The sequence below is a fragment of the Nothobranchius furzeri genome, chromosome 12 (assembly GCF_043380555.1).
Source record: "Nothobranchius furzeri strain GRZ-AD chromosome 12, NfurGRZ-RIMD1, whole genome shotgun sequence".
Lineage (NCBI taxonomy): Eukaryota > Metazoa > Chordata > Actinopteri > Cyprinodontiformes > Nothobranchiidae > Nothobranchius > Nothobranchius furzeri.
Window position 1 is genome coordinate 34229973 of NC_091752.1, and position 20569 is coordinate 34250541.

Sequence of the window (20569 nt, forward strand, 5' to 3'; positions counted from 1 at the left end):
AGGACTATGGTGACTGTACGTTCCGTTTTCCCCGGACATGTCCACTTTTCACTCTCTGTCCAGCGCGTCCGGAATGCGGGTTCTTGTATTGATGAAAATGTCCGGCTTTTTATCCAGGAGCAGGGATCGAATTATGGGGGAGCTGTATATCCTACACATCCAGGGGATCCGGTAAAAAGTTTTCTACCTATATTATATCATTTTTGGACTCTTTTGAGCAGAGAGCACAGAGAGCGACACAGCGCATTGTTGCGCAGCGATCCAGGTAGCTGCTTCCAGCGTACGGTCCATTCTCAAAGTGGCGCAACCAAAAAACTATAATTAGCACTCGATCGTTCATGTCTGCACACATTCTCTATTTTCTGTCTTATTTGTGCCTGAAGCGCTCTGCTACTGTGGAGCTCATCACCTGTGCTGCGGTGATTTCACCTCACGCAGCATCGAAAATGTGCTCTGCGCTTTGCGGTCAGTAGATCCCTTTGATCTGCTCAAAAGTAACTGCTGAGGTGAAAAAGTAAGAATCCAGGCAACAGATTTTCTGGAGAATTAAGAGGAGATGCAGGAAGATGAGAGACAGGACAGGAAAATAGTTAAATAAAAACAAGAAAACAAAACAAAGTGTTGAAAAGTAAAATGTAGGTAGATGTATCTCCACTACACGTTTTTACCAGTAAAAAAAAACAATAAGTTATACACGTGTCATATTTATACATCTGATACAATTCAGATCACCTTCAAAACTCAGTCACACACCCAGGGCCGTTTCAAGACATTTTGGGGGCCAAGGCAAAATGCCCCCCCCCCCCCCCCCCCATAACTGGGCTCCCCAGAAGCCTCTGTGTGATACCCTCTCCAGTAGTGTTAGTTATACAGTGTTTATAAAAGCCCCTCAGACATTACTGACATCTTCTAATATTATCAGATGAAAAACTAAACAATCAGGCATGCTGTCTCATCTGCTTCTTTTCTAAACTTGCAAAAAAGTTTAAGATACGCCGTCACATTCCCGCAGAAACTGGTGCATCACACCGGGGCCAGACTACTAGCATGTGGTTTTACAACCACAATTTCCTCAGAAGCAAAAACGCTTTTAAAAGGGAGGGATGAGTCCTAACTGTTGCTGCAGGCGTGTTGTGTGAGAGTGCAGTTATATACTGGTTAATATATTTTTGGGTTCAGTTGCTTTCATGTGGCCTAATGTGAGTCTATTTGGGATCATTGGAATGATCAGCAGCATTTCTTGATGTGACTTTATGGCAGTTGCCCAGGGAATCATCACAAGGAGGGTGGCATTCATTTACTTTTGTTTTATTTGGTATTTTTTCAGTCATTTTTGGAAATAGTGATCAATTTTGATTAATTCACAGCCTATGTTTAATTACATTTAAAAATTAGTTGTTTGACATCCCCAGTTATAATAAATGTCTACAGATGAGATCAAACAAAACAGATGAGAATTGCCCTTAAGCTGTTTAACTTGGACCAAGCATTTTAGGTCACAGATAGATGTAGCTTAGGGTCTCTGTCTATACACCTTATAAGACAATTTAGGTGATGGCATGTTGTTTTTCTGCTATTGAACTGTTTTCTAATAATTTTGTGTTAAATAAAGTGAAGGAAGGAGAGAAATATCGTTTCCCTAGCAGTTTTTAAAAATGTCCCCATGTAATCCGATTAATCGATTAATCGTGTCGAGACCCCATCCGATTAATCGATTATCCAAATAATCGTTTTTTGCAGCCCTAGTGCACACAGTTGCTTCCCTAAAAGGCTGTGGGGCTCTGTGTCAATTTATGGCAGTGAGGGACATATGGTCCCTGACCTAATTAGGGTTTCGTATATGTTTCTGGTCCTGAGGATTTTCAGTCATTACCTGTGAGGTCAGAATTTGCTAGTATGCACAGACAACACAACTGTTGTGTCATATCCCCAGTTGCATAACCCACAGGTTAGACCTGCTCTCCAGGGATGGTCCCCTGGCAAGGTAATAGAGACTTCACCCATATGTGGTGTCCCAGACTTGGACATGGTCTGGCAGAACGGTGGTGGATCTGTTAGCGTCACACACAAACACACACTGCTCTTTGTTTTTCTCCTTGACAGACCTTGCTGCTTCAATGGGGACAGACACTCTGGGCCCAACATTCTCCTCTACGCCCTTTTTTTATTTTTTTCCAGTGGAGCTGGAGAGGGTTCACAGGATGAGCATGTCTATGATTTTGGAGGCTCCTCAGTGGCCCACAGGATCTTGGTATCCAGAAGTGATTGATCTGGAGGTGCTGCACCCTCATCCACACTTGTGGGAACTGCAGGCCTGCAAGTCTTCCTGTCTGTGGTAAATACTTTTTCAGAGCTCACACCGCTAAGGTTCTATATGCCTATAAGTGGAAAGTATTTGGGAGTTGTGTCATAGCTGTCCGTGGTTCCTTCGCAGTACTCCACTGTGGACAATTTATCTTTATATTTAGACTTTCTGTCCAGAAGGGACATAAAGGGACCTCATTTTGGTTCGAGAGGCCCACTGTGGTCCTCTGTTAGAGCCAGTTGAGTCGGTCAACATGTGGTTCCTATCTTATAAGACAGCCCTTCTCTTAGCCCTGGCATGGGCTAAGTCAGGTCATAAGATTTCTTGGCATTTTAGACTATTGATGTTGCCTTCCACTCTGCAGATCCCTCGCACACCCCCATACTGGATGTAACCCCAGACCATGATTTTTCCTCCACCAAACGTCACTGTTTTCTGGGTAAACCTCAGCTCCATGCAGATTCCAGTTGGTTCCCTGCAATATTTGCAGAGACTATGGTATAATTCAACAAGATTAATCTGAAAAATCCACCTTCTGCAACTTGTCCAGTATCCATCCTTTTAGCAGGCTGTGGGACTTGGCAAATGCCGCATGGTTTTTCAATTATCTTTTGTTTAGTGCTGGCTTATGGGCACTGATTCGACCATGAGACAGAATGGGACAAACTGTTATGGTTGACACAGGGATTTCAGGTGACCAGGTCTCCTGGAGCTCTGCTGCAGTTAAAAATGGGCTTGCCTTGAATTTTTTGAGCCAACAAACAGTCCTCTCAAGCAGTTTTCTTGTGGGGTCTGCCTGACCTGGGCTTGTCAAAAACTTGGCGCTGAGACACATTGAAGGTGTGTGCCACATCAACGGTGGATTTGGTCTTCAGCCTCTTGATGATCAACACTTTAGTCTCAGGGTGAATCTTAGACATGTTTCAGAGGTCTAGTTCAGTTGATGTGAAGGTCTAGTGTACTGGGGGTCTTTTTATACACACCTGACACCTAATTGATACATTATTAGTCACAGGTGAAGCTCATAACAAGGCGACAACACTTATGTCTTCGCAAAAATAGACTCAATGGGCTTTACCAAGCTGGTAATATTAGAACACTTTTTGTTAGTTTCATTTTGCATAGAAACAGTATTACAAAAGCTGTTTGGATTAAAATGACTGATTTCTTGACACAAAATCTGCATTAGAATTATTTTCAGCTGCACTTCAGGTCTATTTGTACACAAGCGACAAGGCTTTTGTCAGGAATCGTATATGCCCAAGGTCATCTCGCTTACCTACGGTTCTATGACCATAGAGCTTTCGGCTTTTCAGTCATCCTCCTTTTGCCTCCCAAGAGCAGAGGAGGTTGCACTGCCTGTGCCCGGTTCGTGCTCTACAGGCTTTTGTGGACTCAGATTTTCCAACTGTCAGACCAGTGGTTTGTGTGTTTCACCAAACTCTCCTTTGTTTCCCTGTCTTACAGGGTTAATGTCTCTCAGCAGGCTCAAAAGATCAGAGCACAGTCTACTAGAGGTTTGACTACTTCAAGGGCATTGTTTTTAGGGTGCTTCATTTAATGACATTTGCTCAGTTGCTAGCTGGGCTGCACCCCACACTTTTGCGGGATTATACCATCTGGATTTCACGGCCTGGTGGCTCATGGAGTTTTTTGTGCTGATCTGAGTTGCCATCTTAGATGGCGTTGTCAGCCCAGGTTTGATAGCTGCTTATGGGGTGTTTTTATGTGTCCCATAGTACCTTCGTTGTATATAGTGAATCAACTGAAAAGGGATGTTAGGTTACGCATATAACCACTGTTCGCTGAAGGAGAGAAACGAGGTACACCGCAGGGCTGCCCCCTTCGCAGCCTAGCTTGGCGAAGAGCTGCTATCGAACTGAAAAATGCTGGTGACACTGGGGGCTTGTAGGTGGAGGGCGGGGCCACCACCCAGTGTCATGCTCATTTGCCTTTACAGGCATGATTAAATATGTAAGTAAGTAAGTAAGTAAAAGTTTATTTAAATAGCGCCTAGGGCTGTAGCGAAGCCTCGACGACGTCGACGGCTCGATTCTAAAAATTTGTCGACGTCAGATCCGGAAGTCGACGCACCGCGCCCACTTGTTGCATCCCCAGGAGTTTGTAAATAGAGGAGGAATCTGCCTGTTTTTCCCTCTAGTTCGCCCTCTTCTCCGCCTTCACTAACATCTCCGCCAAATACCGAAGACACGGAGCAGTGTCCGTCCACTACTGGATTCTTTTCCTGTTTTGCCCGCCTTCGTCTCCCGGCAACGGACAACAACTTCCGGGGTCAGATGCGCTGCTTCGTGTCTACCGCAGATGTAGAAAATCACCGGGAGCGTTTCTCCCTTCATAAAGGAGCTTTTTTGCAGATATTAGGAGAGCTGTTTTGGTGGTAGCAGTCTCTCCTCCGTGCTGGTCTGTTTGCTGCTGGGTATTTTTGTTTTATTTAAACTTGGTAACTTGAACTTAACGTTGGTAAAGCTACTGTTAGCATTTTCGCTAACAGCTTCTTGCGTTTGGTTAAGCGGTTACGTTTTGGTTTAGAGTTCATCTTTTTTTTGGTGCAGATCTCCCTTTTATTACATTTAGAGTGTTGTGGGTTTTCGGTTTAGTGTAAAATATCACCTTGAGTTTGGTTTAACCATCCAGTTTAGAGTTTGGACCTTTGGAGATCCTTATTTTGGTCCAGAACCCTGTAATCTTTGCCCAGTGGGACATCCCTACTTATTTGTACTTTGTTTTAATTCCCCACAGGCAGAATTAGTTTTATTATTCCCAACCTGTGGATGGAAAGATTTATGTTTTTTTGTAGTTGTAAATAAACCTGATCATCATTTTAACTTTTAAATCCCGTTATTGTCCCTTCCTTTTTGCACACGAGCCAAACTCCCCAGGAAGAGTCATAACACCACTCACCTCACGCACATAAGTGACCAAAACAAAGCAGCATGGAGACACTCCATCTTCTACCACCTCTCAGGCAGCAGCCTGCACCCCCAAGTTCTACACGTCACCAGAACATAACCTACCGCAACACAATAAAAGCAGTGTTATACAAAATGGAAGGCCTGTAGTGTTTATTCTCTTACAGTAAGAATTAATCAATTTTTTTGAGGAATTTATTTGAGATTTTCTGATTTTTGTTAATTGTGCAATAGAAAAATAATCATTAGATTAATTTTCTAAATAGTCATTAGAATAGTCGACTATTCGATAAAATAATCGTCAGAATAATCGTTTTAAAAATAACCGTTTACCCCCAGCCCTAATAGCGCCTTTCACAGATATAAATCACAAAGTGCTAGGCCACACGAGGGTGTGATGTCCCACAGTACCTCTGTTGTACTTCACTCTTCTCCTTCAGGGAACAGTGGTAATATACATAACCTAGCATTTTTAAAGCAAGTAAGAGGACAAAAATCATTTTTGACACATATGTTTGGCACTATAGAGGAAATGTAAAGTGTCACAGGTACATAAGAGGAAGTAGGGGGAGCTGAGGCAGTGGGGTGACAATTATTGAGCCATCACATAATTTAAAACATTAAATTTGTCATGTTGGAGTCAGCAATTGAATATTTGTCCTCAGAATGTCACCGATACCTTCTACGACATCAGCTTTCTACCGATGCCATCAAATTGGTATCTGGGGATTTTTGTCCTCATTAAACATCACTGATTTGTTGCCATGTCCTGTGAAGATTTTTTTAAACCGTCCTGCTGATTTTCTAAAATATTTAGATTAGAAGAAAATGGCAGGATGTAGATTCTCTCAGCAGAATATTGCATTGTGACAAGATGAGGTATTTTGAAGGTTTTAGTTGTCTGGGATAGGGCTGGGCGATATGACGATTTTAGACTGTTTTACGATCTACACATCTGACGGTCTGTCATTTTTGAGAGACCGTTTTATCACGATTCACAGCTCTGCTGTTGAATTTCTGCCTCTGAATGAAAAGGGAACTTACCTCAGGCGAATGACACGCCTTTGTTTGACCCTTAACCAATCAGAGTGAGTCATAGTAATATATTAGTGCCCCGCTTGTTTTCATTTGTGTGTGAACAAACATGGCTTCGCCGCGGCTGGGCGACACGTTCCGAAGAGGAACGCAGGGTTTCCTTAGCGCGCGGCGCTAACAACTTAGTGACGTGACATGTCTCGGAGAAAGCGTAAAAACACGTTGGACGCTTCTTCTGAAGCAGGAAAATAACACCGCTTCTTAAGCAGAGCACGACGTCACCTCGGCTCGTTCACCCTCTGCCGAGCCGGTGTCGGTACCGGACTGAGCTCGGTCACTGGGTCGCTGGAGCTGCCCCGTGACTGCCTGATGGAAAACCAATGGGTTTCATCAGACTCGTAGTTTCTTGTTTTTGTTGGGGACCCCCTGTAATTTACCGCTCCCTCCTGCAGTCTTCCCCTATTAACATTTAAAATGATTCTGTAAACTCCGTGTATCAATAGAAACAATCTCTGCCTCTGCCAGCTGCAGTAAATGTTGTTTCCAAATAATAAGAGGTGCATTCATCTGTGTATCTCCTTTGATCCGCATTAGTGATATTCTCAGCACCAGAACAGGGAAGCAAAGAAAGATTCCTGAGTTTGTAAGTAATTTTATTTATTAGGTGCATCTAACCTGTTCTATTTTTCTCTGAAATGAGATCAAATCAGTGCTTCTATGGGTTGTCTCCAATCTGCACTGGAAAGTTTTACTTTATTTAGAGACTTGTTGCAGAAAATATCAGAATGCGCAGTTTTTTGCTACCACAAGCGATCTCTGGTCCAGCCGCACATCAGAGCCGTATTTGAGCTTAACTATCCACTACATGAGCAACTGGGAGCTACATAGTATTTTGAACAAGTTAATGTTTGCACAATACGTTTGCAATTGACATGTTTGCACTTTAAATATGTTTACGATTTTAATTTATGTTAAGTTACTTGAAAAACGAGAAAAACTGATTTTTGTAATTGTTTCTCTCAGGGCTTTTATCATCTCTGGTGTGAGTTTAAAATATAAGTGTGTTAGCACTGTGCTGATTATCCCTAATATGAATAAATGTCTATTTATTCAATGTTTCTCTTCTTTAATACGCAATTGAAGTTATGCTATTCATGGATAAAAAATCGTGATAAAATCGAAATCGTGATAAAATATTGGAAAAATTGTGATATTCTATTTTTGCCATATAGCCCAGCCCTGGTCTGGGACCATAATTATGGTAGTGTTTTTACTTTTGACAGTAACCACTTGTTTTTTTGACTTGTAGGGAAGACTTAAAAAAAGAGCAACATTTCTGTCACTTGAAGTTGAAATGCCTTGAATATGCGTGAGGCTAATTTAGGTCAAACAGTGTCTGAAATGTCGTATCCCAACCGCCCCCGCTCTTTGTTTACTGGGAAACCTGGACGATGTCCTGATTGAAACATCTTTAGTTCATGTGATTCTGACTGTCATATGCATCACTAAGAAAACTGTCCTCTTGAATTGGGAAAATAGAGATACTCTTTGCATCAACCAGTATAGAAATCTTTTGTTAGATCATATTACACTTGATATAGCCTCTGCTTCCACTTCAAATCAATCTCTCTGGGCTCCTTTGATCAGTTCCACCACATAGCGATGACGGGGGACCATTGATATTGTCCTGCGGGATGTGGGTGAGGGGGTGGAGGGTCTGAGTTTGGAGTATCTGGACGTTCCCTGGAGGTGGGTTCACTGGGGGTGTCTGAGACTGGGGGGGGTCGTTGCCCCTCTCTGGAGGTGCTTGGGTTGCCTCGGGGGGGGGGTGGACTACTGGCAGTTGTGAGTGGGGTCCCTTAGAGGTCTTGGCGGTGGCCATGGGTCACTGCCCGGCAGCTGCATTGCCCCTGGGCGGGTCTCGGTGGGGGCCTGGGGGCTCGGGGTGTGGAGGTGGCTGGCCCCGTGGGGGGATCGGGTCCTGACATGTATGCTGCCGGGGAGAAGACAGGAACATGCAGCAGTGCCTGGCCCGGGTTCAGGGGCCTCGGGTAGGCCTTGGCTCCTCTGCTGTCCCATCACAGGGGAGGGGGAAGTCCAGGAGGGGGAGGACCCAACCTTACCTGGATGTCCTATGTCTTTTATAGTCCGGAAGTTGTGCAAATGCAGGGATGGGCGTAGATATTCTGCTGGGGTGGGGCTGGGTTGGTGCCCTTGGACTCCGTGAGGCTCTGTGATGCTGCTGCTTTGGGCCCTGGCAGGATGGACTGGGGTCTCCATGCTCTGGGTGGCATTTTGACAACAGAGGTGCCTATTGGGGCCAGTGGGGGAGCTGGCTCCCTGGAGGGCTAAGCCCAACCAGCCATTCCTCCCCACACATTTCTCTCCTCCTGCTCCCTCATATCATCACACAAACATGCACATAGGACCTTGGGGGGTGGACAAGTCAGGGAGTGCAGGCATGGACCCCATTTCCGCATTCCTGGGGCAACCTGCCCCTCAATTTTATTTGTACCTTATACACTTCCACCGACGACATTCCACGCAAACACACACTTAGGGCCTTGGGAGTGAGCAAATTCAACAGCACTTGGCAGCGGGATTTCTCAGCCTCATCCCGAGTGCCGGTACCCACTTCCAATTTTAAACCGCACTTAGACACTGAGGGCTGTGGGTGCAAGTGGGGTGGTGTGGTGGCATCAGCTGGCATAGGCCAGACGATGCCCACACTGCCCGCTCACCACAGCCATGGAATACACCTCATCAACACTCACTAACACCATATTGGAGCAGGCGGAGGGAGACTAGGGGTCTTAGCACACCTCTGTTGTCGCTTGGCTTCCTGGGGCTGGAGGCTAGGAGGGAGATCCGGCCATCCGGTTGGGTCTGGGGTGGTGGGTTGCTGTGCTCAGCGTTGGGCGAGGGAGCCTGCTCATCAGCACCCCAGCAGAAAGGGTCAAACTCTTGGAACCAGTAATGGTTGTACCCCATGTGTAGCAGTACCGGCACCAGAGTGAATAGGGTGTGTATGGGGAGCATGAGTGGGAGTCCGGCATGCATTTTTGTAAGTCTTTGGTTGTATGTGTATGTGTGAGCAGGAGGGAGGGAGTGTGAGACTGTGTTTGTGTATGACTGTTTATGTCAGGTGGGCCTTTGACCCCTCCCTTTTCCTGGGACTTCTTTTGATGATATAGATCTTCATCTCCCCTCTCCCTGCCACACCTGGTGTGGAGTGTGGTGCCTTGTTCTGCCTGGGTCGTGGCTCCTGGGTCAGGGAGTTTAAGGTTTTTGGCATCTGCCTGATCAATCCCGGTGGCTGCCTGGTAAGGTCTGGGTCCCTGGGCTCTGCTGGGTCCCGGCGGGGTGGTCGCCCCTGGGTCCCGGGTCATTGGGTCTCTGGCTCGGCCGGCAAGGGGGTGGGAGGCTGCGGTCAGGCCTGTGGGCTTGCTGCCAATATCTCCCGGGACTCTGCCGGCTGCTGAGCGCCGTCATGGCTGCTCTCGTGGTCTGTCTGTATCTGTCCTGTCTATATGTGTGTGTGTAATCTTGGTCAGGCTGTACTGTGGAGTCAAGTTCCTATGCTCTGGATCGCTGGAGCGCTGGCAATAAAATTCATTCTGATTCTGATTCTGCTGGTTGTGGCCCCCCGGGGCGATCCTCTTCGCCTCTCGAGGGGAGCGGGGTCTTTTCTGGTCGCAGTCTTCCTGGAGTTCCTGTGCTCTGGGGCAGCTCCTGGATCTCTGGGACTTGGAGCTCCCTCGGTCTCCTGCACATCTTTAGGGGGCAGATCTGTGGCCCCTCACACGCTCTATTGGATGCTCCTATAGAGAAACCTTACATATACAAGTGCGTGCACACACACAGGTGCTCACATTATGCTGTCATAAGTATGGACTTGGGCACGTTCAACACATGTCTTAAGGCTATGGTGGGCACTTAATGCACTGTGATTTATTCTCGTGTGATTGTTCAGTTAAACAATGTTGATTATATATTTCTTCATCAAGTTGACACAGTGAAAACTGGATCTTGTTGTATTGTCATTGTGTCCCTTTTTTTTGTTTTGTTTTTTCGTCTCTTTTCTACAAGCAGACTCTTGTTCATTATTGTTTATTTTTGTATAACCCCCCATGAAGAAAATGGCAGGATGTAGATTCTCTCAGCAGAATATTGCATCGCGACAAGATGAGGAACTTTGTAGGTTTTAGTTGTCTGGGATCATAATTATGGTAGACGTTTAACTTTTTTTTCCATTTGACAGTAACCACTATGTTTTTTTGACTTGTAGGGAAGACTAAAAAAAAAAAAGAGCAACATTTCTGTCAGTTGAAGTTGAAATGCCTTGAATATGCGTGAGGCTAATTTAGGTCAAACAACTGTATAGATAAATGTGCGCTGGCTGAATGGTTCCCTACAGAAAGAAATGTAAAATAATATTTGTAACTGTTTCATTTATTAAAGGGATCTCTTTGTTTTTACAGGTACAGTTTTGGTGGAGAACATGCAGATTAATGGCCGTGCACAGGACCCGGGCAGAACCATCACACTCACACTGCTGGATAACTATGACTACTGGGTGTTACTGGATCCATCACAGCAGAGACTTTTCCTCAACAGCACAGGTCGTGTTCTGGACAGAGACGTGAGCAGAGAAAATTCTATTTTTGCATCTATGTCACTGCATTTTAAATTGTTGCAACAAATATTTGGGAAAGGCTGCTGCGTTCTAGAGAAGCAAAAACAAATAAATGAAGTTCTCATAGTTGCACGTGTCTGTTCTTAATAAATTGCCTTCAGCTCCTAAGGGTACCTCGGAAGCACACTGTGCATAAATATCAGCCTAAACGATATGTATGGGAGATAAAATATTGGGTTCAAAGTGGTTAGCACATTAGAGGCCATTTTAAAGCATGTGGTTAGATTAAGTGGACTAAGTGCACTTGAGGCAGATGTTATGTTGAGCTATTGATGAGAATACTCAGAAGTATCTTTGGGACAAATTGCTTGAGAGTTGAAGCAGAAACAGTTGACGTAGGGGATTAGCAAACCGCTTTAATTATAAGGCATGTTCACCCTTGTGGCTTAATGTAGGTGATGTCTTACAAGTGTTGTTGGCAAAAGAACAAAGGAGCTGCTTTTAGTATCTGAACAAAACATGCATTTGTTTTTTCACGTCCTTTCTTGTCTTTCTTCCAGCCTCCCATCTCCATCACCTCTATTGTGGTGAAGGTCCAGTGCACCAATTTGCTGGTCGGCACCATCATTTTGCATGAAGTACGGGTCATAGTGAGGGACAAGAATGACAACAGTCCTCAGTTTCGTCATCCCCGCTACTATGTTGCAATTAACGAGGTGAGGAAGCACCTCCTCTTGCTAAGTCTTTTTATCAGAATTTGTAAAGTGTGCAGAATCTCTAATATAGATTTGCTTGATTATAGTAATAAACAATGTTTATAAAATATAATAAAGTTTCAGATTGTAAAGTTTTTTCTTACATGGTCGATGTTTGCACAGTGGCTTGTTTTCCACATTTAGAAGAACTGATAAAGCAGATTGAAAAGTGAAATTATTGTTTCTTGTTGAGTGAATTCATTATTTTGCTTTTAAGGGCATTGCACTTTTTTTGAGATTGCTGCCATATTTTGTTAACATAGCCATCTGCATCTGCCCCGACCATATAGTGAGTCATGCTCCATTGCTGTCAACTCCCCTGAACAAGATTTCCTGCCAGGTCCTGTGGACTTTGCTCAGGCCTCTGGGGAACAGCAGTGGTTCTCATACTTAGTTTTCTGTTATTCTGTCAGATTTGCACGAAAGCATTCAGACTGCTGACTTCAACAGTTTCCCTTTTTATGTTTTTTTTTGGGTATAATAATAGGGTTGAGTGGTGACAGTAGCAGCTGTATGAAAAAGCTCTTTGCTCTAAGTTGATGTTGCACTCATAGTGGGGTATTTGAGCTGTTGACTTATGTTTTTCTCCTCCACTCATACATTTTCTTCAGCTCACTCCAGTCGGAACAACCATTTTCACCGGCTTCTCGGGAGATAATGGTGCTACAGACATTGACGAGGGCCCCAATGGACAAATAGAATACACCATTCTTTACAACCCCAATGATCCGGTATATGATCAAGTCACACAACAACCAAGACCCTCTACTGCCTTGTAAATTTCTTCTGCAATCATGAATTATTACTCCACCATTCCTTCTTTCTCTTTCATTTGCAGACATCTAACAGGACAGTACGGGTTGGGAACACAATGTCAGGAACTATTCTTTTGGCAGAGAGGCTAAACTATGAAGATAAAACCCGCTACCTGGTGTTGGTCCAAGCCAGCGTGAGTAAACCAACTCATGATGAAATGTTCAGGGAAACAGTTATGGAAAAAATGCACGTTGTAAACATGACAGCGATTTGTTGGTGTTTTATGAGGTTGTTTATCTCAGCAGTGACAGAGTAAATAACTGTTAAAGTCTAAAGCAGAGGTCTAAGGAAGTGCAGATGTTCCTTTTAAATCATTAGGGATCTGAGTTTAAAAAATGCATTTAATCATTTATTATGGCAAAACCCCAACACCTAATTTAGGGTGTACATTTTCATTATATGTCTGTTTTTATTCCAATTCTTGTCAAAATGAATATTTAGAGTGCTCACATTCACAGTTGAAAGAAATAAGCATTTGACTATCTTCAACTCATAACTTTCATCTTGGTATTTCAACTTGCACTGTAAAGTGAGCCATGTCAAAGGCGAATTTCTGCCTCAATTTGAGGTGGACAATAAAGTTGATATCTGTCTATCTATCTATATCTATATCTATATCTCTCTCTCTCTCTCTCTCTCTCTCTCTCTCTCTCTATCTATCTATCTATCTATCTATCTATCTATCTATCTATCTATCTATCTATCTATCTATCTATCTATCTATCTATCTATCTATCTATCTATCTATCTATCTATAACTTAGTAGTTTTACTAACTTACACTGTTTTATTTCATTAAAGTAGCTGATGTTATATTTGAACTTTTATACATTCCTTCACCAACCCAAATACTTTAATTTATGTATACTCTAAATTTGGGGTATCTCCAAGCCTGGTTCTTGAGATCCACTCTCCATCATGTTTTAGTTGTTTCCCTGCTCCAACACACCTGATGCTGTGTTCGAGCAGGTTTGGCAAGAGATGAAGACTATCACACTTTTCACAGTTTTGTCTTGTTAAATGAACCACTTGGATATTATAGTCTAATTATTCTGTGTTTGTATGTGCACATATACAATGTAAAACATTATTATTAGCTTGTATTGATATGCATCCCTGAATGGCTTTTTAACTTTCAACTGGGACAACTTTCATCTTGGGTGCATCATTTTTCCGGACTTTCAGTGAAGCTAGAATGCATTATTGAGCATGTCCTCTCCTTTCTAGTCATCGGCAATTATTATTGTTAATGCTATTTTTTAAGAGCACTAGACAGCTGCTCAGAGGTACTTAAAATCATTTAGGAGTCAAGCCCTTTTCCAAGATATTCCCTCCCTAGCCAGCATGATAGAGCAGTTTAGGCTGGCATGTGGTCTTCAAATTGGAGAAAAGAAGAGGAGATGGTGTGCTAGCCCTCTGAACTGTTTGTGTCAAGAGTTCAATTAAACTGGGAATGTAAATCCTTAAAGCGATGTGCAGATCACATCTCTGGATGTCATGCTGGGAAGCAGAAGTGCTGCAGCTAAAAACTGATCTCTTTCTGGTCTCTTGCTGTGAAATATTTTCTTAATGAACAGGTTGAGCAGGATGTGGGATGTCTTTTCTGTTTGCCTTCAGTTGTCTGTTTTTGATCATACCATAAACATCTGTCTGATGCATCAAAGTGGCCTCCCATTATGAAGCTTTCAGTGAAAGATGTGGCTTCTTTACGCAGTGAAACATGACATCTAAACTACGCCTAACAGCATGTTTAAATACGTGAACTGATTTATTTATACCATAATAAAACACAAGGATTAGCCAAAGCTGCACACTCTATACTCCCAATGTTTACGTTTGTGGTGCAAAAATGAAGCTTGCAGAGCTTACAGTGATCTTCAGCTTACAGTTAGCCTTAACTATCAGCCAAAATATAAAAATACATAGAAGTATTGCACACGCTCCGCTGCTGTTTCTCACCAGTATCAGCTGATGGAGAGCCCTAGTTTCGTTGCGCCATTCGTGTCAGTGGACACGGTAGGGTCGGGGAGGGGGGAGGGGCTTGACGCTTAGCCTGGCGGGTGGCCAAGCAAAGGCTTATAAAGCGCTGAGGTAAACCCTGCCTTTTCATTCCACCAGCTGCGAAAGCAATAACAGTAATAGTAACGTAATAGCAGTGCTTTACGCACAAGCTCCTTCCCAACCGCGACCTGATGTGAAACGGGAGTGAAAGCATTCCACACAGCTGATCCTGTGACGTCACAAAATTATGGGAGAATTGCAACACCAGGCGTCATTTCAGAAGTCCACACAATAATAAGCAAGGAGAAAGGCTGCTGCACGTCTCCTAAAAGGGGTGTGTTTTTTTTCTGTTCTATTTACATTGGTTACAGAAGTTTAACAGGAAATGACGTATGTCACATGACTTTTATGTTGAAAGTTTCCAGATGTTTTACATTGATTTTGTGTTTGTCTTACTGTCTGGACAGGTCTAAATGGCAAAGTTTGACATATTTTGTAAGTGTAGCATGTAAAAAAAAAAAAGGCTCTAAACATAATAATAGAGTCCCCTTGCTTCTGGGGCACTTCCAAAACGTTACACTTCGCTACCGGTGGAGAGAACTTCATCCACTATAACGGCGGCTAATTACCATGTAGTACAATTTGCGGCGTTTCACGATGTTTTCATGTCCAGTGGAAAGAAGGGGATGTACTGTAATACGCAAATGCCAATCTGACAATGTAAGGTGATTGGACAGAACTCTGGTTAATATGGTATCATGCATGGTGAACTGATTATAGCTTGGTCAGTGTGTGTTGTGGAAGCACATAAAACATCCTCTTGGCACTGGAAGGCTGGATCTGAAGAGCTTGTTTCTTTTGCAGGATCGTGCTCTGTACCCTCCCAACAGACGATCAGCAACTACCATTCTGACTGTGGATGTCCTGGATGGAGATGACCTGGGCCCCATGTTCCTGCCTTGTGTTTTGGTGAACAACACCCAAGACTGCACCCCCGTCACCTACCGCTCTGCTATCCCTGAACTCACTCAGCCGGTAAGAAGCAAACAGAGGCAAGCGTGAGCACACATCTGCTCATCAACGGTACCAGTGCCCCCTGTTGATCACATTTGCATATTGATATTTTCACGCATCCTGCTTGCCTTTTTTCCTGCCGTTGCGTGCGTGTTTGCACATGCTTTATGCAATTACTATACGCCTCTCAAGACCTCTAATTGTCAGTTTACTCCTAGTTTTGCCACCTCAGCTGGAGGCAGAGGAGGTTTTTCTGTCTCTGCCTCAGCATTTCCTATTTTAGAGGGATTTTTTTAGGTCTGTTTTACTAGCAGTCAGAGCTAAGGGCTGAGCTGGAATGACAGCTAGGCGCCACTGGAAATCACGAAAGGCTGAGAACGAAAAAGGAGGATGGCAGGGCAGTTGAAAATAAAAGAGTATGTCTGAGGTAGAGAGCAAGTAGTGCACCAATGTAAGTTATCATATTATATTATATTATATTATATTATATTATATTATATTACATATCAGATGGTTGAAATAAAAGGTTCTGATTTTAAGGGGGATTTTCATCTCCTCAAAGGAGAATTACTTGAATCAGATAAGGACTTGCTTTGTCTGCTTTCCTTCTACAGTCTGAATAATTATGGACTGATTCAAACTAAATGAAAAGTCAATCCTTACCCAGTCCACACATAAATGTGAGAGATGACCAAAGCTGTAACAGGATTGTTGTTCTAACTTTAAAAGGAATAGATTTAACTTTTTTTTAAACAAGTTATAATATGAATGTGACCTAAATGTGACCTAAATCCTGAAGGAAGGATTTCTAGTTTGCTAAACTCAAAGCAATTTTCCCTCTGTTTTCTCTGTGTATCTGGTTCGATGATGTCACTTTGGTGATGCGCGTTTGTATTTCTGGACTAATTTTCACACAGAACCTAAAATAGAGTTCCCCCCCGTTTGAAAGTTAGCTCTTTCTTGGTAACAAAATGCTTCTTTAAAATTCACGAACATTACATGTGAAATCCATGGCGCATAACTAGCGGAATTAGATAATAGAGTTTTTAGCCCCATTGACTTGCATTCATTATTTTCTTTCTTCCGGGGACCCATGGTCCAGAAGTAGGCGGGCATGACTTAGGCTACGTTCTGAATGCAGGCAAAACATGCGAGCCATATCAGATTTTTATGATAGTCTGAACGCACAGATCCAACTTTTTTTTAATGCAATCCATGTCACTTGCATATGTAGTACTAATTCCAACACATATCGGATGTTTTTGAAAGCGACTGCAGTCTGAACGGTCATGTCACATTAAATCCATCTCCTACATCACTTTGAGCGTTGTGTGTGGATGTTCCTGAGGAGAAGCGCTGACAGAAGTGTTTAGGAATCGGTCTGGATATCCTGTTTTAGGTTTTGGAATCAAAAATACAGGAGAGGATGTGAACAGCAACCGTAGGTGCTGCTGGAGTGAAGCGTCTCACCGGTTTCCGTCTCCATGAAGGGAGGGGGGTTCTCCGTGAATGAATTAGTACCGGAACATTTTTGGTAAATAATAGTTCAGGGAGACAGCGGGAACAAGGAGTAAAATAGTTTACAGTTTTCAACCCTCTGGAGGCAGGCGTTGCAGATTTGCAACGTTAAAACCTACCTACCTGGTTACTCCACATATGTATTTCATGAGCATTTTTTAACTCAGAAGTACCTCTGAAGGACTTAGCTGTTCATCCTTTTATCTAAACTTATTTTGAGCTGGCAGGGTTAAAACAGTTTCCAGCCCAAAACGGAAGATTTAACAGGTGTGATTGTTTTCACTGATTATTTAACCACAGGATCAGGATTACGTCACAACTCCGCCGCTCCTGGTTTCGGCTCCACTGAGTGTGACTTCTTGTCTTCTGCGCACGTGGGTTGCTTTGGTGCAGCAGAGCATTCACACTGGAAAGAGTTAGATGTCGCATTTCAGTCAAAGTGTGAACGGCCAAACAAAAAAATTCTGATTTTCTCTAATTATCTGAATTGAGCATCAAGGCCTGCAGTGTGAACGTAGCCTTAGGCTCCCTATTAAAGTAGAAGTAGTACAAGAAGAACATTTCTTTATATAGTGCCTCTCAAAAATCACAAGGTGCTTCACAAGAACCATAAACAATTATTTAAATGATTCTAAATCAGGAGTAAAAAATACCTTTTAATGTTATGATGGTGCAAAGTCATTAGCTGTCATGTTTGTAAATAAATGTGAGTACGATTTGGAGAAAATCATGAATCGAACTGAAATTGCAATATCTGCCTGAGAGATGAATTCAATTTTCTTGAAATCGTTCCGTTTCAGTAAAGTAAAGATGCTTGAATAAAATATTGAATTTTATTGAGGTTTTGCATGTTACTTTAAAGTAGTTAATTAAGGAATAGCATAAAATTGCCAAGGCTGCACTTAAAATATATTTCCAATATTTTTTTTATATATTTCAATAATTATTGATATCAAGAACAAGAACATTTTTTTAATCAATATGCTTTTTTTCTATATCGGCAGCTCTAGTTGGGATAGCTTTAAAAACATCTGTCTTTTTTTTGTTTTGCTCTCCTCTTCGTACTCAAGAAAGATCTTTACATGGTGCACGCTTATGTGAGCAACTAACCAGGCATTAACAAAGAACTGCTGTTTGACACCAGCAGATTCAGCACGTACCTTCGATTGTATATCCTCAAGATGCGAAAAATAAGTTTAGAAGAAGAAGAAAAGATCCTCTCAAGATAAAAATCACAAGGCATTTAGCAGCTTTCACTTAGTTTTTGCTGCCTCTTTCCCTTGCCACTGGGAGGTTTGTCTTCCCATAATTGATGAGTGAATTATAATTAATGGCAATGGCTATATAGTCATTATTAAGTTGATCCGTATTATTATTATTATTATTATTATTATTATTTGCCCTGGGGGGATGTAGTGCGGTCTATGGGGGTAATGGGTAATGACTATTGGAGGAGGGTATTATAGCTAATCATCACTGTGCCGAGCTAGGAGGATTTGATTTAGTACACCTCCATACATTGTAAAAGCTAGAGGGCTGATTGAGGAGGGGTGTGAGGATTACTCCCAAGCTCAAGGATATAAATATACCCCCTCAGGGAGGAATTCTTTAACCAAAGAGCTGTTAGCCATGTGTCTGTCTGTGCTAAGGAAGTTCAGCACGGGCCCGTTAGCACATAGTGTAACAGCAATGTGGAAGCATTAATTTTACCCTTTTGTTAGGTTAAAGTAGTTTAGAATATCTGGCTAATTTTAAATGGCCTATATGTGATGTAGCACCTTTTAGAGTCGTAGACCCCCCCCACCCCCCCCACCCCCCCCAGCAAATGTTGATTACAGCATCAAACAAGAGATGCACCAAGACCACAAGAGTTTGCTATTAAACAAAAAACACATTCTGTCATTTTCCTCCAATCTTACCTGCAGTTCAAAAGTCAAACTGAAAGTTATATCAACAGATTATTTAACTTTGCACTTAAGAAACGATGATAGAACAAGCAATTCAGTGTTTATCAAACACAAACATTTTAATCTTACCCGGTAAAACGTGTTTGCTGCAGATCCAACGAACCTTTGAGGGCTGCTAGTCCATTTGATTGGTCACTGTGGTTCATCTCCATCCTCAGTCTCCATCAGTTGTTTAAAAAGAAAACAAGTTCCTTGTCCGTTAGTGTAGCCACCATTTGTCATTTTACTGTCAAATGATCTAAATAAAAGCAATTAAAGGTTAAAAACTGGCTTGTTTTGACTTGTTTCATAGGAGTACCAGCATGTGTAAATGGTCTTTCTGCCAACCATCATGGAAAAATGGGCGGTCCCAGGTGCCATCATGTGCACAGGGTCAATACCAAAGTCAGCCAAAACAAATGCATATCCGCTTTTTATCTGTGTTGGTGCAGCGCTCCACTCTACATTTTAAATTATATCAGTGCTGAAATGGTCGCTGACACCACAGTGACTGTATTCCACACTAGGAAGTGCAGCTCCAGTGTCATCCAGTCACTGCAAAGCATCTGTTTTTTTTTTTTGTGAAAGTAGGAAACAGCTTATTAGATCAAGCTCAGATTTAGATCAGCCTCTTGAGATCATGCTGTTTTTCACATGGCAGCACAGTCCTAAATAATATAAAACTCATCACATGAGATTCGCACCAGAAAAAAATTATTAATACAACTCATGGAAAATATTTTCTGGAGCAGATGATCTTTAGGCAGGATTTCACGTATCAGAACGTGTATTATCTCTAAACACCGATGCACTCAGTCATTTTAGAGACAATATTGCATGATTTCATTAAATTAGATAATTATGTTATTAACGACATTATTAACAGAAGATTAAATGGATTTGCAACTGATTTTCTCTCTCTGTTCTGATTTTCCTGTCCTCCTTGATCAGAGCAAACTGAACCCACTGAACGTGACTCCACCTATACGGGCCATCGACATGGACAGAAACATACAGCCCCCTTCAGACCGACCTGGAATTCTCTATTTCATCCTGGTTGGTATGTTCCTCACAATACACCTTGAATAATCCAATGCCCTTTGGTCTTCTTCGGTCAGTCGGTATTCCATTTCATGTCCTCTGATTGTTTTCTTTGGCATTGATGATCTTACAGTAATTTGCTTTGTTCTCCATCACAGGTCAGCCAGCGACGTACCCAGAGTATTTCTCCCTGAACAAGACGACTGCAGAGCTGCAAGTTCTGAAACCAATTAGCAGAGACATGTACCAAAGGTTCACACTGGTTATAAAGGTAACAATTAAATTAGCATTTCAGCTCCTCATTTGTTAAATGTTGCATTATCTCTTCCAGTAATAATTTTGCATTTATTAAAAAAATTCATCAGTTGAAGAATTGTTTTCACAATCTGTTCAGTTCTGGACAAAGTGGACAAAATTTCAATTATTCATTATGGTAAATTAAAGCTACAGATGTTAGAAACAGAGATTCAGAGCCTTTATTAAAGTGACGGTGCGTATTCTTTTTACATTCATCTCTGGGAAAATCCATTGAAAATGAATAAAAAGAAAATACTTGTGGCTTTGTAGCACATA

At 42.4% G+C, this 20569-nt stretch overlaps 1 protein-coding gene across 5 annotated transcripts in view; it reads left to right on the forward strand.

The window, feature by feature from the left end:
• The window catches only part of LOC107376025 (protocadherin-15), a 383296-nt gene that overhangs the window by 205400 nt on the left and 157327 nt on the right, over window positions 1–20569 (forward strand). For all 5 annotated transcript variants that reach the window (XM_070542556.1, XM_070542554.1, XM_070542553.1 and 2 more), the window contains 7 exons: window positions 10752–10912; window positions 11467–11622; window positions 12273–12392; window positions 12500–12610; window positions 15342–15512; window positions 19907–20015; window positions 20155–20267. In XM_070542556.1, coding sequence (XP_070398657.1) covers window positions 10752–10912; window positions 11467–11622; window positions 12273–12392; window positions 12500–12610; window positions 15342–15512; window positions 19907–20015; window positions 20155–20267 — 941 coding nt within the window. The remainder of the gene's footprint in view (window positions 1–10751; window positions 10913–11466; window positions 11623–12272; window positions 12393–12499; window positions 12611–15341; window positions 15513–19906; window positions 20016–20154; window positions 20268–20569) is intronic.